Here is a 20350-nt window from a genome sequence, read left to right as displayed (position 1 = left end):
CGAAGTCATGCTGTATCAACACAACATGCAGTCATCATCACCAGCCTCATAGCCCAATAGTTCTCTTTTGTCTGTGGAACGAGTTTGCTTCTGCAGGGCGCGCGCATCCTCGAGCCTGCTGAGTGGTCCTGATGCTGGTTCTCATGCACGCGTATTACATCACTTCTCTGTTGCGCCATTGGCTGAGGGTCAACTCCTCCGCCCTCCGCCGCGAGCCACAGCATCCCGACGCAAAGCAGCGCTGTTTCAAGCCACCTCATCACGGTCATCATCTTCTTACCTTTAAATACATCAAACCACACGTACACAAAGCTGTTCACGTGGGTGTGCGCGTTTTCTTTTTCCTGCACTGGCGGCTCGTTTCGACGATGGCCGAGAGCGAGGCAGATACGCCGAGCACGCCGATTGAGTTTGAGAGCAAATACTTCGAGTTTGATGGAGTGCGGCTGCCGCCCTTCTGCAGGGGAAAGATGGAGGAAATCGCCAACTTCTCCCTTAGAAGTAGCGACATATGGATTGTGACGTACCCAAAGTCAGGTAAAGGAGCCACCACACCACCCTGTGCACGAGTGTCTTCGTGCCTTCGCATTTCTTGCTGCTCGCTACTGCAGCAGTTTCTGCAGGCCTCTCTTGTTATTATCAAAGTTTAACAACACGAATAAAACACGAATGCACAGGTAGCCCGTATCTAGTATCAGTCACAGGGTTCATTTTGCGTAGCACGCAGGTATCACGGTATCGTGAGAGTTGCAAATCCGTTCACTTTATTGCAGTGGGTGGATGACGATATCTGTTTATGATGCTTGTGCAGTAGAACTACTTTTTATAGGCCTCTATCAAGCATGTACACGTAGCATCAGCAGCCCGTACTTCATACTCAAATATCAGCAAATAAATGAGTCAGACTGATTAGATCGATTAATGGCTGGCTGAAACACATCAGTGCAGCCTCCACAACTACTGTGGCCTTCATCATCCACCTCACTCGCATGAGCACTTCTAGAAGTTGGTGTTTACATCTATCCCCAGAGTGTCTTTGCGCAGCGCTGCTGCATGCGTCGTTCCCTGCTGTGCGCTGGGTGGGTCCGGTCATGTGACAGGTGGTGGGCAGCTGGAGCAGTGCTTGCAGAAGGCCAGAAGGAGTTTGAATATTCAGAGTTTAGTTGCATTTCTATGTAGCACAGCAGAGGAAAGCAACCCAAAGGACGGGGTGGCGGCCATCGGGGATGTTTTGAAAGTTTTTGGCACAGGGTGGTTGACGGGGCCCAAAGGAATCAGAATATCTGATCATAAAAGCATTTGCCAATGAAGCAGAACCTTTGAGGAAAAATCGAATTTTACTTATTATTAAAAAGGTTTTATAAGCAAAATATAGTTATACTACTATACACTATATACTATACTATACTATACTATACTATACTATACTATACTACACTATACTATACTATACTATACTATACTATACTATACTATACTATATACTTTGGGATCATAACTGTTGCTTTATTACAGCTTCATTAAAGTGTGTGTGAAACATCACATTTTAATGTTGTTGTCCATAAGACTTACTTACATAAAGATAATTAGCTTTAGCTGTAATAATATAGTCCATTATAAAATAGAACAATGTAATAATGTACGATTAACGGTACTCTAGTCCAATGACATATTAAAAGGGGTGGTTTTCATTTAGTTTTGCCTCTTTAACCACCCTATACGCACCTACAGTGTACATCTGGATAGATGCATGCATAGAAGAGCATTACAGATAGCTGTAAGCCACAGAGGCACTTGAGAGGAGCACATGTCTTCTCAGATCTTGCCACTGCACTATTTTGTTCAATGTCAAACATTTTTTGATCCAGTGTGCTGTCAAGACAAGAAACACTGGTATTGCACACATTTCTTAAAAAAAAAAAAAAAAAAAAAACAGTCACAGGAACACTTCAGAAGAACTCTACAAATTCAGCACAGCATCATTAAATTAGTTTATTTGTTAGTGCCTATTATACAGTGATAATGACTCAGAAGTTACAAATACACCCAACAACCCAACACACTCACTTAGAACTGAAGCACAGACTCAGAAATCTCCAGAGAACACTGGTGTGATTTCAAAGTAGTGATTTTTTCCCCTGGATTAGAGCCAGTGACATTTGATAAGGTCACCAGAGCTAAAATTATTGGGAACAGCAGTCACAGATGCCAAGAATGATCCCTTTCATAAGTTTATCACAGCAGGATCAGGAATGATCCGTCACATTTGTACACCAAAACAGTGCATGCTTGAGCAGAACTTGGTGTCCTTGGCACGCAGCTGGTCTCCTGAGGTTCTCTGCAATATTCTGCAAATATTCATTTTAACCAGTTACAACTTTGTGCATCCAAGCAATCTTTGTTTTTAAGCTTAAACAAGCTTTATATATCTGTAGTCTTTTGGTGCATAGGAGAAAGAAAGCACATGTCAGGCCACATGGCTGGGATGCTGCAGAGCTATGATGCCATTGGCTTACATGTGATCATCTTAGCCAATAGGATTAGCAGCACTCCATAAACCAAAGGGAGGGCGTGAGCGATATGATATTACTTAGGTCTGTTTCATGTGTCATACTGTATACTTGCACATCCTTGAAGTTAGTGGAATCAGGAGGTCTGGCTCCACAAACATATTGAACTTTTATCAGGGATTTTGTTTCCCCTTTTTAAACCAGCTGTGGTCTTTAAGCCATGACTGTTCATTTTCCTTAAAACATGCGTTAGGTAACTTTAGGCAAAAATTCTAAACACATGGTCAAAGGAGTTAGAAAGACTGGAAAACAGCAGAGTTTGAAAGAGGTGAGCTGGGAGAGTCTGCAATGTGCTCCTGAGTATCCTGCAGCTTTATGCTCCATCCATTTAGAAACTCTATGTCAGTTTGTGCTACACTGATTTGGTCTTTCTTTATTTAATCTGTCTCTAGCATTTCCATCAGCTTTATGGGAATCCAGTATCAAAGTCTCATATTAAACATATGATGAGTGAAATTTCCAAACATAATATCCATATGCTAACCATACATATGTTCACTTATAATCAAGTGAAGAATTTGAAATAAAGATAAGGACTTTAATTCTTTACTAGGAAGGAGGTATGAAATATGCATTGTGATGTATTTAAATTAAAAACCTGCTACTGATCTGGATCAAAATTTAACAAAAATGCATCCAGAAAAAAGAAACAGATATAATATCAAACATAATATAACACAAACTCAGCACAATGCTTCTTGGCAGTAAATCTTATATCATTGGAGAGCCTGTTTATTTCCCTCAAAATCGTGCAACATTTGCAAGGAAAATGCAAAGTTGAGTACGTGAGTTGCACCTATGAAAAGCTTGTCAAATCTTCTCTGGCAATGACAAACAGTTTATTCTGCTTTTGACTCTTGTTTTAAGCTTCTGGTACCCCAGGTACAGACAATAAGGTGCCCGATAGGCGCCTGTGAGCATGAAGTATTTGCTCCAAGCAGTTTCTAATGTTTCAGTCACAGCAGCTATGTGACTGAAACATTAAGCACTTGTAAAATTAGGCTGCTTACATGCTCAACCTTTAAACACATTGTACTAGAAACATAAACTGGTAACCCGTCCTGGTTACCAGTTATCACAGCATGACAGAATGACATCATATTGAATGAGGATCCAGTTTGAAAATGAACTCATTGCCATTGCTGCTGGTGCAATCCGGACACATGATGGGCTCCAGTTTTCATCTTTCACCAAGACTTACTGTTTCAGTTAACAAAATCAGTTTATATTATTTTATATTGTTTAATGTGTCATGATCTGCATTCAAGCTTAGGTTGCTTAGGCTGATTTATACACTCCGTGCAGGCAAATTAATGCTTTCCATAAAAATGAGTTCTTTATGATTTTTTTGCAGAATCTCTAGGATTTTTGATAAATTATTTTCATTCTTTGTTGCTAAATTAGATGAAAAAAGTGATTCTTTTGTACTTACAGAAAAAAGAGATTTTCAAAATGACCCCAAACTGTTGTGCAATTGAATACGTGTAAAAATCATCCATCATTTGAATCTCAGAGTTATTATGAGAACAGTGTTCTCTGTTAATCTTTGTATCACAGGCTCCTAGAGGTTTTTTAAACTTTTAGTTGTAAGCCGCAAATGATTTTTTTCATCTATCAACACACTACATAACTGCTGCTAATGGGTTATAAAAATGTTCTTTTAGAACGAGAAAGCTTTTACTGAAAAACTTTCTTATGCAATTTATTCGGTTTCAAAGCCAGTATGTGGCTAACTTCACTTTATTTTTCTCTAAGTGAGAGTAGTCAGTCTTATTCATATCACTCTGTAATGTAGAACACTGGCAAGCCTTTAAGTTATTAAGAAACAAGCTGGGATGAATTGATTGCATCGTGTTAAAATGCTGACTTTTTCCATTGCTTAACAGAGAGGCGTCCTTCAAGTTTCACATGGTGTGATCTGCATCTGTGAGCCAAACTGCCCATAAATCTTTGGACTGGCAACAAATAAGACATTAATAATGTGAGAATGGTAATGTTTTGTAACTAGCGATTAAATGGTTACAATGTAATTGATTAGGGTGACTGAAAAAGTGGAAACAGTAAATAATTTCTTCTAAGATGTCTTTTAGTGACGCACACACTTTTACATGTGACTCATTGAGTTCCCATGGACGAATTAAGGCCTCAAAGACTGTTTGGGTGTTCTGTGCTGCAGTACAATAGTTCAGTGGTTAGTTTGTATTAATCCAAGCTCATCAGCTGTGGATCCAGCAACTTTCACTGTTTCATGCTGAAGTTTGACTTTTGTCATTGTCCCCTGATTGTCTTTTCTGTCATTGCAGGCACCAGTCTACTTCAGGAAGTTGTGTATCTAGTGAGTCAGGGAGCAGACCCTGATGAGATTGGCCTTATGAACATTGATGAACAGCTGCCTGTTTTAGAATACCCACAACCTGGGCTGGACATCATACAGGTAGAGTGAGTCACTGACATCACAGTAGCAGACACTCAGCACCATAACCAATTTAGAACTGAGGCAGCAGGTGAGATTAAATTATTCGATCTGGTAAAACAATGCAAAATCTAGCCTGCTAACTTAGCCTTCCACTGTAGCCATGTTAATGGGTAACTGGTTCAAGACTTACTGTCATAAGTCTTGCTTATAAATGCAGATAATTTAGAAAATTTAATAAAAAGCAAAGTCATCAAAAGTTTGAATATTACATTTCCCACTTTTACCTCCCAGATATACTGTTTATTTGCATTAACTGAGCTGAGACTACAAATGGAAACTTGAAAGTTAAAAATCTTGTCCCCTGGATATAGATTCCTCACAGGCATATATCTGTTTATTCCTATAGATCAGTGCTTCCCAAACTTTTTCCAGCCACGTACCCCTTGAGACATGTCACCCCCTACTACGAACGACTCTTAATTAGTGTCTATAAATACATTGCAATATCGCATGCATAAAGATAAATACTGCACAGTCGATTATTTCTCACCACCAAATGAATTTATCAATATTTTTTAGTAATGACAGAGTTTTAATAACAAACTTTACTACTTAATACTAGCAGTGTATCAAAGTATTTATTAGAATTCACTTTTTTGTCGAGAGCATAAAGGCCATGAACTTTCATTAAACAGAACTTTATTTAATGTGATGGATGTGCTTGAGCAGAGGCACACAGCTCTTCAATGTTTGGCTCAATTTGGGAAAGGCTGAGTCTTAAATCGTTTTCCACACAAAGTCTTGCTCTGTATTTTGTTTTCATGTTTGTTAAAGCAGAAAATCCCTTTTCGCATAAGTATGTGGTGGCGAAAGGCATCAGAGTCTTGACAGCGCGCTTAGCCAGCGCGGGCTGTTCAGTGCGCAGCCCTATCCAGAAATCCGCCAGGTTCTTTTGAGCGTGTTCAACTTTTAGAGATCCATCTGTGGCGATTTCAATTAGGCTCTCCTGGTCAGACGGTGATAACGAAGTAGGCACGGCGGTGAACGGGTGACGTATCCAATCATTTGAGCCGTCCGTCTCTGGGAAGTATCGGCGTAACTGCACCGCCAGCTCCTCAAGGTGCACGCTACATTCGCGCTTTACACTTTTAGATAGTGTGAGATCATTAGAGCACAGAAAATCATGCAGCACAGGAAAGACTTCAGTGTTGTTTGTATCCAAGCAGTTCTTCCAAAGGTTTAACTTCTTTATCATGGCCTCAACTTTATCTTGAACATTGAATATAGTTGCAGAAACGCCTTGTAATCCGAGATTGAGCTCATTCAGACGAGAAAATATATCACACAGATAAGCCAGGCAGGTAAGGTACTCTTCATCATGCAAATGTTCAGACAGCTCAAAGGGATGGTTACTGAAGAAAACTTTAAGTTCATCCCTCAACTCAAAGAAACGGGTCAGCACTTTCCCTCTAGATAGCCAGCGAACCTCTGTGTGGAGTAATAATGTCTCATGCTCGCTGCCCATCTCATTGCACAACGCAGCAAATAAGCGGGAGTTCAGCGGCCTGGCTTTCACAAAGTTAACCATTTTTACACTCGTGTCCAAAACATGTTTCAAACGGACAGGTATTCCCTTTGCAGCAAGAGCCTCTCGGTGGATGCTGCAGTGTACCCAAGAGGCATCTGGCGCGACTGCTTGCACACGCGAAACCACACCTCCGTGTCTCCCAGTCATGGCCCGTGCGCCATCAGTACAGATGCCAACACATCTGTCCCACACGAGTCCATGTGTGTTCATGAATGTGTCCAGCTTTTGAAAAATATCTGCGGCAGTTGTCCTTTGTTCCAGCGGTTTACAGAACAGCATGTCCTCCTTGATGGTTCCTTCATGAATGTAGCGCACATATACGAGAAGATGCGCCAGGCCAGCCACATCCGTGGACTCATCTAGCTGTATTGCATAACATTCACTGTGGCGTATGCGCAGAAGTAGCTGCTGTAAAACATTTTCTGACATTGCATTGATGCGCCGTAAGACAGTATTGTTTGATGATGGAATGGACTGTATCGTCTTTTTTGCCTTTTCCCCCAACATTGTCCCTACCATATCTAAAGCAGCAGGGAGAATGAGGTCCTCCACAATAGTGTGGGGTTTGTTGTTTTTAGCCACTCTGTAACTGACCATGTAAGATGCTTGTAGTCTGTTTTTATTCATAAGATCTGGCACCTGAATGCAGGTTTTACTTGCTGAAAGTGATTTTAGCTGTCGCTCAAAATATTCCCTTGGTTTATTTTTCAAATGGGGATGATTTGTCTCTAAATGTCTGCGCAAAAGTGAAGGTTTCATTGAGTTCTGAGACAATACTTTTGCACAAATAACACACTGTGGCCGGGGAAATCCACCAATATTTATACACGTAAACCCCAGCGAAATATAATTGTCATCATATTTGCGCTTCTTTGATGAGGTTGTGTTACAGTCCGTGCTGTCATGCTTTCTCCCACTTTGACGCTCCGCATCAGACACTTCATCACTTTCCACATGGCTGGCTCCAGCTATGCTAGCCACTTGGCTAGTAACCACAGATACATTCCTGCTAGCACTGCTAGCATCCAAATCTGACGAACACATTGTTGTTGAACAATCACCTGTGCGGTCACTGGAAAATGCATCTTCAGATATGAGCTTATTGGTTGTTGTGGCCGGTGTCTCTGTGGTAGGGCCTTTTTTTCTTGTTAACCACTTGTCCATTTTCGCGCTGCACTGAATGCTTGGAGGCAACTTCAACTGTTAGGTGTCAGTCATTTGGGCAAATCACGCCCATGTATTTTGTCAGAGCTATTTTTTTGCTGAACACCAGAGGGTGGTATATAGTCATGTATTTGACAGGCAAAAAAAACTGCATTAGCGCAAATTTCGGCTTTTAAAACTTTTGATCCCCACTTCAACCCCAACCCACGCGTACCCCCTACAGCCACTTGCGTACCCCCGAGGGTACGCGTACGGTAGTTTGGGAACTACTGCTATAGATTTAGGAATGAATAATTGTGTGGATTACATTATGACAACATTAAAACGAACTAACTGCTGATTTAGATCAGCCCGTTCTCACTCCTGAAGCGTAACATCCTGACGATTTATCACGTCCCACGGCGTTCCTGAGGAACGCGAAAGGCGACCTTCGGCATTCTTAAGGTACGCGCCGGGTTATGGGTGAAATACAGTAGAATGACGGTCCCACGGTAAAAGACGTTCCAGCCACGTATTCCAGCTCTAACCATAACCTTACCCCTAACCTTAACCAGCACTGTAATGACGTGAAATAGTGTTTTCCAAAGCGATTTGAGGAAAATGAACGAACATGTGTGGATGGATTCCAAATGGTTCTCACATTTCCTCATTTTTCCGATCTCGTCATTTGTTCACACTGCAGGTCTTGATGCGCAATTCCAATGTTTTGATCAAATCCGATTTTTTTGTCTGCTTGTTCACACTACAATTAAAATGTGACAGCAAACGCGCTCTAGTGTGAACGCTCAAAGCAGCCGCATGCGCAAAAGAAGACGTCACACACAACGTGCTCTGTTTAGACCCAGACCAAACAGCATTGTTTGACTGATGTTGTTTCGGACTTTACGTTTCCCAATTTTGCTTTAAGTTAAAGTTATTTTGTTATTTACATATGGCCTAATAATGATCCTTATTGCTGTTTTAGAGGAGCGGTGTTGTAAAGTATTCAATTCAATTCAATTCAATTTTATTTATATAGCGCCAAATCACAACAAAAGTCGCCTCAAGGCACTTCATAGATACAGAGAAAAACCCAACAATCATATGACCCCCTATGATCAAGCACTTTGGCGACAGTGGGAAGGAAAAACTCCCTTTTAACAGGAAGAAACCTCCGGCAGAACCAGGCTCAGGGAGGGGCGGGGCCATCTGCTGTGATTGGTTGGAGTGAGAGAAGGAAGACAGGATAAAGACATGCTGCGGAAGAGAGACAGAGGTTAATAACAGATATGATTCAATGCAGAGAGGTCTATTAATACATAGTGAGTGAGAAAGGTGACTGGAAAGGAAAAACTCAATGCATCATGGGAATCCCCAGCAGCCTACGTCTATTGCAGCATAACTAAGGGAGGATTCAGGGTCACCTGGTCCAGCCCTAACTATATGCTTTAGCAAAAAGGAAAGTTTGAAGCCTAATCTTGAAAGTAGAGATAGTGTCTGTCTCCTGAATCCAAACTGGAAGCTGGTTCCACAGAAGAGGGGCCTGAAAATTGAAGGCTCTGCCTCCCATTCTACTTTGAAATACTCTAGGAACAACAAGTAGGCCTGCAGAGCGAGAGCGAAGTGCTCTAATAGGGTGATATGGTACTACAAGGTCATTAAGATAAGATGGGGCCTGATTATTTAAGACCTCATATGTGAGGAGCAGGATTTTGAATTCTGGATTTAACAGGAAGCCAAAACAGGAGAAATCTGCTCTCTCTTTCTAGTCCCTGTCAGGACTCTTGCTGCAGCATTTTGGATCAGCTGAAGACTGAAGAATGTTTTTGGTCATAGCGCCCTGCTCTACTCGGGAGTGAGAACGTGTTGTTTAGATCTATAACATAAGGAGATGCTGGTAGTGGTCTCTATGTTTGACCAGCACCATCAAACTGATGCTAATGCTGCAGTAAGGTTATTGTCTATCAGGCTGCTCTTTGGTTTGTTTTTGTTTCACCACCAGTAACAATGACCTCATCTGGTGTTATTAAGATTTTTATTGGGGGAACTTTTGTAGGACCTCTTCCAGGGTCGTAAAATGTTATATGAGACACTCTATTGGCTAAAACTCAAACACCTCAGTCGTGTCAAAGCTGCAGATTTCTTGGACAAATGTCCAGAGTTGCACAAGTTTTCTGTAGGACATGATGGGAAAAGTTCAGTGCAGATTCACTGTGTTTGTCTTTCACAGGAGCTGTCGTCACCTCGTTTGATCAAAAGCCATCTTCCCTATCGATTCCTCCCTACAGCCATGCACAATGGAGAAGCTAAGGTTAGTTCTCTAAGAGGCTGAGTTCATCAAATCAACAAGTAAACAGGGAGATTCAGCAGTCATTATTATTTCACTAAAACACAGAGGTAATATATCAACCTAGTATCACGACAAAAAGTCAAATAGACCGCTTTGCCTCATGCACGCAGGAGCTGCAGTAAAACATCAGATGGAGATATTCCATTTCAAGCCAACATGAAAATAATCACGGGAAAGTGTTCAGACATTATTAACACTCTTACATGTAGATACATTTTAGCTGCCTAGCTTTATCGTTTCTGGCATTTGAGCACCCTGAAATGTACGCCACACATCTTTTGCTCAATGCAGACTTTAAATATATTATCTCCCACTGCTGGTAATCCAACTTCTGTCCACGGTGGACCAGCGTGTCTGTTACACGCCTTGCTGTGATACTGGGTTAAATCTATACTTCCTGTTTACAGCGAGTACTGTTGCCCTCTTCCAGGTGATCTACATGGCTCGAAACCCTAAGGATTTGGTGGTATCCTACTACCAGTTTCACCGCTCTCTCAGGACCATGAGCTACCGGGGAACCTTCCAGGAATTCTGCCGGCGCTTCATGAATGATAAACGTGAGTATACAGATTAATAGAAGATTTGGACATTTCATGTAATCCACTCCATAGAAGCCCTGTCCTGTTTTGTCGAGTCCCTGTATCTCACTGATTGATACTTTTCCTTTATAGTGGGATATGGTTCCTGGTTTGAACATGTTCAGGAATTTTGGGAGCACCGTATGGATTCTAATGTCCTTTTCTTGAAATACGAAGACATGTACAAGGTAATATCACAACTGTTTTGTGGGCCCTTTTAGCATCTTATTGCTAGTTCATGGAAACTTACACCCAGCTGTCTGCCCCTGACAGATGACTTTACTGAATTTTGTGTGCAACGTAGGCAGTAAATTAGGGGGAAATTGCTCCTATGGAGCCTGGATTTTCTGAGCAGGCATTCTGGCCTTGAACATACCCATATGGAAAAGAAATAGTAAAAACTTACATGATTTACTCATGAAAGTGGCCACTTTCTCATTACTTTCATATATTGTTTTTAGGAAGTGTCCAAAACATACAAGTTTCATTATATAATTTTTCAAGGGATCTTATATCTGTTTTCACTCTTGTATGCTTTTCATACAAGTTTCACACAAGACAGATACAAACTTTATAAGATTTATATATATCTTTTCCATATGGGTAGTTTTTGCCCTCTTAGTATACTAAACTATAGTTTGACTAAGGAACTCAATAGGATAAAAATCAAGAAGCATTGAATATTTCCAACTAAACCAAAAATCTATTTTAATAGAAATGTGTTTATATAATATGTTTTTGATATTTCACATTAATTTGTTATCTATTTGACATTTATGCTCTTTTTTATGCTCTATGGGCGTTAAACTTACCAGCCTGTATCAACGCTTAAGGGCATAGATAACATCAGAGGTTCAAGGCACCAGCTACTGATTGATAAAACAGTACGTCAGGACTCTAAGATCAGGCAGACCAATCTTAGAAGACACACAGGATAGCTGCAAGTACCAAGTATCCAAATACATTTCTACCGTTCATCAGGCACCCAGCTGGAGTAGTAATCTGAACGAGTTCAATGTCACTGATGTCACAATATGAAAACTTTTCACGATGCATGGAGGCTCAACCTTCAGCACACCGAGGGTATACGGGCAACAGAAAGAGGGGGAGGGAGGATTAATGCGTGTCAAATCCAGGAGGAAACAAGCAGAATCACGCATTAGCGTTATTTTAACAACAAAACATTTTCTCTGTGTTTGTTTGTTACATTTGCTTTCATAGATTTTTCTTCCTCTCCTCTTCAGGATCTGGGGACATTAGTGGAACAACTGGCACGTTTTCTGGGTGTCTCCTGTGACAAGGCTCAGCTGGAAGGCATGGTGGAGAGCTGCAACCAGCTCATTGAGCAGTGCTGCAACTCAGAGGCACTGTCCATGTGCAGAGGTGAGTGGGAGAGGAAAGCTCAGTTATTTTGTTCTGGGCACAGACAGCATAAAACATGCACATACCGACTGAGACATCAGCCATTGGTTTAGGACTCTACACTCTGAGTAGAGGGAGCAGTGCTAATTTAAGAGCTAACACTAGTTAGCTATATTCACAAGTTGTCTCCATAAACTGTATGGGTGCAACAACAACCCCCCACATATAGTTACAGACTAATAAAGCAATTGAATGCACCCACCAAAACTGCAACACAATCTTCACACAGAAAGCCATAATTAGTCAAATCATGCAAACACAGTGAAGACACCCATCTTAGCAGACGCCCATCAGAACCAGCTACAGACACTCATTAATCAAGGCCACTAACTCAAATATCCAGGTGGATGTAATTCAGGTAAGGCTCTTATAAAGAGGGGATCTTATCTATCGGCAAGTAAAGGGAACTGCAGTTTTTGTGATTTCTATGTTCATTTTACAGCTCTGGAGGTTGTTCATTGAGTCTTCTGAATAGGCAGTTTAACTGTATGTATGGTGATTACCTGCATAGATATGATGCAATATGTTAGTTGATTAATCAGGAGAAAATCAAATGTGTCTGATGTTATATTTTTATCTATTATTTGTATTATTTTGAACTATTTTCCAAGTGTGGCTAAGGGTAACACATAAATACCAATATAAAAACAGGACATGCTAGTTTACAAAATCCAAGCACAGAGCAGGCAGCTGTAATATGTCACCGCTAGTGGTGGCTGTGTAACATCTTAGAACAGGGGTCCACAGACTGTAGGCCAGAAGTGACCCACCAAAGGGTCCATTCCACCCCCACTGATATCGCTGTGAGTATGCAGAGGAATAGAGTGCAGGAATATCAGACTGTTGGTGCTGCTGCTCTGAGTTTGTGCATCTAAACCTAAAGCAATGCCTCCCGTTGTTTACATTATGTCTGTGTGTAGTATGAAGAGTAAAATATTACTGGAAAAATGAATGAACACAGAAGAACAAATTCAAACAAATGCTGCAAACAAGAAAGAGTACCAGGAAAACACAAATCTTACAGGAAATTGCCCACTTTATATTTCCATGAATAAGTGCAAAAAATGCAGTTTCTGGTAGAAGATTGGGTAAGCTCATCGTGGTAGGATTGCCAAATGCCCGAAGCAGTGGAGGAGAATCGAATTTTATGCGTTGCTCACGTCAGTGAAAAGTCAATTATATAGCAGCTTCTCTTTCAAAATCACTGCCCTTTCATGCTACTTAATGCTACTAAAGAAAGTAGCAGCTGGGTCAGATCTTTTTGGTCCTTTGCTCTGAGCTGTTTGCTGAGAGTTGTTAGTTTCTTACAGTGCTTACCTCCTTGTTAACTCTTGTGGTGATACTACAATATTGTGTAGTTCGATTTCTGTATGCTCCATGTAGGTGTATTCAAACCTTTTTGTTTATAGCAGTTTCATTGTTTTTCATTCTGTTCCCATTAAGAGATTAGCTGTTCCCATTAGCTGATAGAGGTCAGGATGCAAATAATCGAAGCTAATCATATTTGGGGTCAAATTCAATACAAGCTAGTGCAGACAAACTCAGACAACAACTAAATCACTAACTATAACTCTCGACTGCTGCAAAGGAAATGTGTAGCATTGCAGATTACACATTTCCTAAAGTCAACCACACCATAAATTATTTAATGTACACTGAGCTTATAGACAACATTTTTTAAGGGGAGATAACTACATTGATTTGTGTTGGTTAGTTATTAATGTCCCTGGAGACGATAGTTATGTTGCAAGAGTTTGTGTATGCAGACCAGTCTCAGGTCACTGACCTGTAGTAAACAGAGCAAAGGCTTACCCATGCAAATTTACCTAATACTAATAATATCTCACAGCTGGACTAATAATCTGATACAAGCTAAATACATCCACGTCTAAGTTGTTCCTTATGTGAACTATGGTAAATGGTAAATGGCCTGTATTTATATAGCGCTTCACTAGTCCCTAAGGACCTCAAAGCGCTTTACATATCCAGTCATCCACCCATTCACACACAGGTGATGGCAGCTACATTGTAGCCACAGCCACCCTGGGGCGCACTGACAGAGGCATTACAATGAGATTAGGACTTTATGAAGAGAAACACCTTTCTGTTTCAGGAGTTTAGATCATCACGCAGTGTCATAGTCAATACTTTACACTGCAGGTTAGCACAAGGCTACTTAACGTTAGCTTCTTAGTAATTCAGTCACTCAGAGCTCTTGGTGCACAATACTACTTTAACTCATGTAGTCAATGATTTATATCAGCAGTCTCCAAACTTTTTTGCGCCACGGACCGGTTTATGCCCGACAATATTTTCACGGACCGGCCTTTAAGGTGTCGCGGAAAAATACAACAAAATAAAACCAGTACCGGTACCGAAAAAAAGAAGATTTATTCATAACACACGTGAAAAGACCCAGGAAAACCGAGTTAACGATAAAAACGATAACAAAATAACGCTGAAAACCGATAAAAACCCTGAAAACTATACATTTCACACCTGAGCCTCAACTCTCGCGGCCCGGTACCAAACAACTCACGGACCGATACCGGTCCGAGGCCCGGGGGTTGGGGACCGCTGATTTATAACACATATGACTTGGGACTTGACAGTAGGTCTTCACATAGCAAGGGGCAGGTGTTAGACACAGTTTAGGATAAACCCTGCACTCCACCTGAGCCTCAACTCTCGCGGCCCGGTACCAAACGACTCCTAAACTCCTAAACTCTGTGTCTAACACCTGCCCCTTGCTATGTGAAGACCTACTGTCAAGAAGAACTTTACACTTCTATGGGTGCAGCTTTGGAAATGCTGTTCACAAACACATAGCTGACTCTGTACTTCTTTGGACAAACCCTGAAAGCAGGTTTTTGATGTCATAAGAAAATTGTTGTTAAATGTGACCCTTGTTATCACAATGAGAGCTCTGATCACTCGCTTCATCTTTATTAACTTTACTGTATGAAACTCTCTTAAACTGACAACTGAAGTTATTAAGCTAACTGTGAATTTATGATTTAAAATGGGCTGATCGCTCCATCAGGTCTACACCTCTGATCAGTAAATGTTAACATACATGCTGCATGAGTTGAGAGGTGAATACTATGTTTAACTATGTTTAATTATTTATATACTGAGTTTTAAACGAGTGAATGTTAAATTGTTTGATTAATGCAAAGACAAGTTCTGTGAAAAATATATAAATTTGTGAAAAACCTTTTGACTGGAAGGATTATGAGCTTGGTTTATTAACGTGCCAATGTTAAGATAGTTAATTTACAGGTTTGGTGTTTTCTCAATATGACCAAATATTAAGAATATGGTTTCAAAGAGAAACACACACTGAGCCTGCTAACAATGCTTATACTGGCATTTAAATTTATACAACTTTCATCAATAGATGTTTCTGGTTTGCCTCACACACTACATAGTTTCATGGTCACATAGCAGCTAGTTAGTGTGTGCTTGTGGGTCAGTCAGTGCCTCCTATGACAGTTATAGGTGATAGCTACCAAGGCTCTGTGACAATCAATCACAGCAACTGTAACAAATTGCAGCTGGTAGGGAGATTCTCATTTTTTAATCAGCGGGTCGATGTTGTCACCAACTGATCTCCGGGTCTGTGTGACTGGGACCTAAGAATTTAACGCTTAACTTTATCAAAATGATCGCAGAAGAAAACAAGATGATGTGATTCAACTGTAGGAATGACGATGGTTCGAATACAGAACCAAGTTATAGTTAAATTAGTTATGGCGTTAATTTAAATAGTTTTGGTTAAATTAAAAATGAGTTGTGCCAAGGTTACCTGCATGACATTTCATATTGCATGACTATGTGATTGAATATTTTTGGATTATTACATAATGCATTCTGATGAAAACATTATAGCACCAGTGTGTCTGACTCTGCACTGCAGACTGTAGTTTAACACTGGAGTGTTGTGCAGGATGTGACTGCGTTTGTTTTGATTGAACCTTTCATGAGTTCCATGTACAGTCATATGAAAAAGAAAACTGTCAAATGATGATTTATTATCTATCAGAACTATTTTAGCAGCAGTAACTTGAAGTGTCCCCTGTTTTCTGTGTGACCTCCAGTCCCTTCAGTAGTTGAGGAAATCTGGCGTACTCCTTCATGTCATTGTTCAGTTCACTGAGGTTGGAGGAACTGTGTTTATGCATATCTATCTTAAGGTACTTCCACAATCGAGTTGAGCTCTGGACTTTGACTGGGCTATTGCAAGACCTTGACTCTTTTCTGTTCCAATCATTTTCATGTTGCATGACCCAGTTTTGGCCACGCTCTAGCTGTCGACCTTACATTTGACTCTAGAGTACTTTGGTACACAGAAGTCTACACGGTGACTGCAACAAGTCCAGGTCCTGTAGCTGCAAAACAAACCCACTCATCACCTCTCCACTGCTATGCTTGAAGGATTTCCACTTGGTCTCTTCTGTCCAAAGGACGTTGTTCCAGATCTGTTGTCCTTTGTTTCAGAGAAAGCTTTGCAAATGCGGTCAAGTTCATTTTAGAGAGAATAGGCTTTTTCCAAACAAGCCATACTTGATCTGTCATTTTGTAATTGTGCTTTCTGAAGCTACTTAATTCCTACAGAAACAGTAAGGGTGCGCATAGTTTTTCACATGAGTGTACATGTGTTTTACATTTGTTTCCTTATTTGTTATCATTTTGGTTTATGTGTATATTTAGTTTTTTATGTTCACTTACAGTTTCTGTCATCTGTTTTTGTTCTATGTTTTTCCATCTGTTTTTTTTCCTTTTAGTCTAAGGAAGTCTGGTGTTTGATCTGCTATAGGTTAGAGAGCTGACAGTCAGTCACATACACACTGCAACTGGTGAGTCACTGCCGTGCCGGGCTGCATTCAGTCTGCAGCAGAAATACACTCAATAAGTTTTGGTGTTTTGAGCACAAATAAAGACGGTGCTTATTAAAATCCTTACTACGCTCCATTTCCCTGCAGGTCGTGTTGGTCTGTGGAAAGATATCTTCACCGTGTCTATGAATGAAAAGTTTGATGCGGTATACAGACAGAAGATGGGGAAGTCCGACTTGACCTTTGACTTCTGCCTGTGAGGAACGCCTGACCATCTCTCCGTATCGCCTCCCGACTCACTTATCTATGCTAGCTCATTTCCTGTCGAAACCCAAACTCCTACATCTTCCCTCAGTCAATCTGAAGTTCAATAGTTCAACCTAACAGTGAGCTCTCACTAAAAGACTTTTCACATATGCAATCCCATGTCAGCAGAAATCAGAAGTCACACTGTTGTGGAGATTACCGAATTTTTTAAATCAATAGTTAAACCAAATCTCCCTCAGCCCCTACCTCCACTGCTGTGTGTGTTTATAGTATATATCGACTAGATTAGGGTCAGCCACTGAACTGAAGTCTTGGTGGGTGGATTCATAACAGGAATTTAACCTGTATGCAGATATTTGTGATGAAAAACGTTGGAAATGAACGGGGAAAGTTGTTATAGCTGTCCTCAAACATGCTAACGACAACACTAACGATGTTGAGTCGGCACTAGTTGAAGGAAAAAAACGATACTTTGAACCACCAACTGTTTGGCAGCATTATGGACACGACCTCGAGCTGTTGTCAAAGAGTTGTATGTTTACCATAAGTCCAGAATATTCAGGAGCCACAGTCATTTATCGCTGTGGCCATTTGACAAACATAAGCTCTGTTTTGGTCTCCGCTAAAATAACGATGAAAAATATCAGGTAGACGAATAGTGCTCGCCATCAACTTGTAGGTAAGACTGTGTGAGGACAGTCGATAGGCGCAGCAGCAGCGTATTTCTGGAAATGGGTTAGAAAAAACCAAAACGATGAGCTGCAATGCTAAAAACGTCTTCATCGGGTTGTCGCTATGAGCCACAACTTTGAGATTACACAAAATGTTTTGACCAGTTTTTACTGTAAACACATTTACCACGCAGTCTGCCAGATCTTTTATTTGTGGTCTATATAAAATACCTTTATTTAAACAGGGAAGGCTTGGAGAGCAGGCTCTCTTTTACAAGGACCCCCTGGTTATGACACACATGAAAAACATTTACTTTGACTCATTACATAAAAATAATATAAAGAAACCTCTTGAATTATGTATAAAATCATAACAGATAGAAACTGAATAAAACAAAAATAATATTGCATCAGAAAGAAGCAAGTATGATGCAAATATCCATAATCGATTTATTGCAGCAATTTCCTACATTGGTATTATTGTGATAAATTTAAAGGACTAAACAGTCTTGGTACCAAGTATAGTGTGAAGTTGAAATATAAGCAAGAAGACACATCCAATATTCCCATGAAGTTTGCCAATAAGAGCTCTGTAAATAAATAAAGTCCAGTGTTGTTCTCGTCTCACTGCCAGCAGCTGCTACCTTGCTTTCTTATATAAAGCATTGTAATGTTTTCTAAATCTGCTCCCAGATTTGAAACTGAGGGTGGACTGAGGCCGAGTCAGGGGAAAGCATATCGATGATTTCAACACGATTCAAAACAAATAAATCGTTTGCTTTCTGCATCACTGGGAATACAAGCCTTAATTTATAGAACAATGTCAGCTTTTCTGTGAAAGACATCTTTATTCCACTAATATAATTTGAAAGCATAACTTGTCATTAAGGCAGAAATCTGGGTATTTACAGCAGGTGTCCTGGTAAAAGTAGTAAAACTCACTACAGTGTAACTATTAACCATCCTCCTGATGTCAGCAAACATTTGGTGCGAGTTCAACAATTATTTTTAGATTAATTAACGTTTAAAACTGCTTGGTGATTAGAGGGCTCTGCTCTGCATCAGCTACAGATATTTGGACACGTCTGATGTGAGTGTGTATGAGATGTGGAGAGGGACAACTGTCTTGTTAATCCTCAAACATGTCACCCGAGTACATCAGGGCCCCGTCAAATTCATTGACTGTGTCTAGATCCACACAGTAGTGGTCAGGTCAGGTCTGGAAACATTGACATAAATGGATATTTATGCCATCAAATTAATCTAAAACAGCTTTTGTCACATAAAAGAATTGCAATACTGGATTTAAAGAAGAAGTTATGTTATCTGCAGTTTACCAGCATTTAGCTGAAAGTAATGGAATGTCGCCCTCTGGCGGTCTAAATGGGGAGCTGCACTCACTTGCACATGTCGTGTTTTGGAGGCAGTTTTGGGCATCATAATTGATGTTGGGTCACCTGGGCGGTAAAACCTGATGACAGAGCTGACACACCAGAGCTGAGCTGAAGCATAAGGATCATTTGGAGTGCATTATTTCTTTTTAAATTACTTTTAAGCTTTGACAAAAATCGGTGTTGGGGACACAGATCTGTTGGACTCATCGGAAATTCCTACTGCTAATCCCACGCATTTGATCTTATGCGTGGGGCCAGTTGTTGCGACATACTCACAAAATTTAACCAGTTTTTTTTCTCTACAAAGAAGGGAACACAAAGGGAATCAAGCCTGTACCACCACAGTGGACAGTAAAATGTTTTTTTCTCAGAAATGTCAGGTTTAAGAGGGGTGGGCAGAATATTAACCCATAACCAGCATTAACTGTGTTCTGCTACTCAGTGTAGGGCAACAACAGCACCACTGTCTAACTGGAGTCAGACTGGAATCAACCTGAGCATCACTTCCAAACAGTATAGCACCTTCTACTCCTTCTCATCCTCTGTTGCTGCAGTAGTTCATGCAGACTAGTCCCTGCGCTCTACCTGACACATGTGAATGTCTTTATTGTGTGGATGTACACTACAACCTCAGCACAACTCTGCACATTCGTTTTTTCATTGTTCTTATTTCCTACTGTAACACTGTTTACAACCATTGGCAAGGCTTTAGCAAGTCCAACTCCACCTATCCTTTTATTTGGGGTTTTTATACATGCCTGTCTCTGTTTCAGGACATCCTTTTATTGTATTTGACATGCTTTGCTTTGCTGGTTTATTAATAAAGTAATGTCTTCATGTGATATCCGATGGATGGAGAGTCTTTCTTTTAATTGCTATAATGCAATTTATTAAAAAAAGTTTAGTTTTAAAATACTGTTACTGGACAAATGGGGAATGAGAATCATTTACTCAGTTGTTTGCTCAGAAATCTTTGCTCTGAAAAAAGAGGCTGGCCACAGACATCTGGAAAGCACTGGGCTTCAGCACGTGAGGCACATTATTCCTAATGACTGCATTGAGCCTTTTAGGTTCTAAACGGACATTTTTCTATATTTTAAGGTCAGCTGGTAA

The 20350-nt window shown here is 40.5% G+C and overlaps 1 protein-coding gene across 2 annotated transcripts; it reads left to right on the top strand.

Annotated features, from left to right (window-relative positions):
• Window positions 1-222: 222 nt before the first annotated feature.
• sult4a1 (sulfotransferase family 4A, member 1) lies at window positions 223-20079 on the top strand. 2 transcript variants are annotated; one of them, XR_014272460.1, is made up of 8 exons: window positions 223-537; window positions 4874-5004; window positions 9948-10028; window positions 10498-10624; window positions 10739-10833; window positions 11890-12028; window positions 16855-16926; window positions 17053-17133. XR_014272460.1 is itself a non-coding variant. In XM_082511640.1 (7 exons), the coding sequence occupies exons 1-7, from the start codon at window positions 369-371 to the stop codon at window positions 17163-17165; spliced, it is 855 nt and encodes a 284-aa protein (XP_082367766.1). In that variant the 5' UTR covers window positions 223-368; the 3' UTR covers window positions 17166-20079. The 2 variants fall into 2 exon arrangements, 1 of the variants encoding a protein (XP_082367766.1); XM_082511640.1 differs by lacking the exon at window positions 16855-16926 and having other exon boundaries at window positions 17053-20079.
• Window positions 20080-20350: the final 271 nt, after the last annotated feature.

Source organism: Aulonocara stuartgranti (genome assembly GCF_965226115.1).
Source record: "Aulonocara stuartgranti genome assembly, chromosome: 17".
Taxonomy (NCBI): Eukaryota; Metazoa; Chordata; class Actinopteri; order Cichliformes; family Cichlidae; genus Aulonocara; species Aulonocara stuartgranti.
This window is presented reverse-complemented; position numbering and strand designations above follow the sequence as displayed.

What these genes read in the sequence shown, in the direction of transcription:
- sult4a1 (XM_082511640.1), top strand. Translation starts at nt 369, where the DNA reads ATGGCCGAGAGCGAGGCAGATACGCCGAGCACGCCGATTGAGTTTGAG. An exon ending in TGCACAATGGAGAAGCTAAG is followed by an intron (nt 10,029 to 10,497) that starts GTTAGTTCTCTA and finishes GCCCTCTTCCAG; the next exon opens with GTGATCTACATGGCTCGAAA. An exon ending in GCGCTTCATGAATGATAAAC is followed by an intron (nt 10,625 to 10,738) that starts GTGAGTATACAG and finishes TTTCCTTTATAG; the next exon opens with TGGGATATGGTTCCTGGTTT.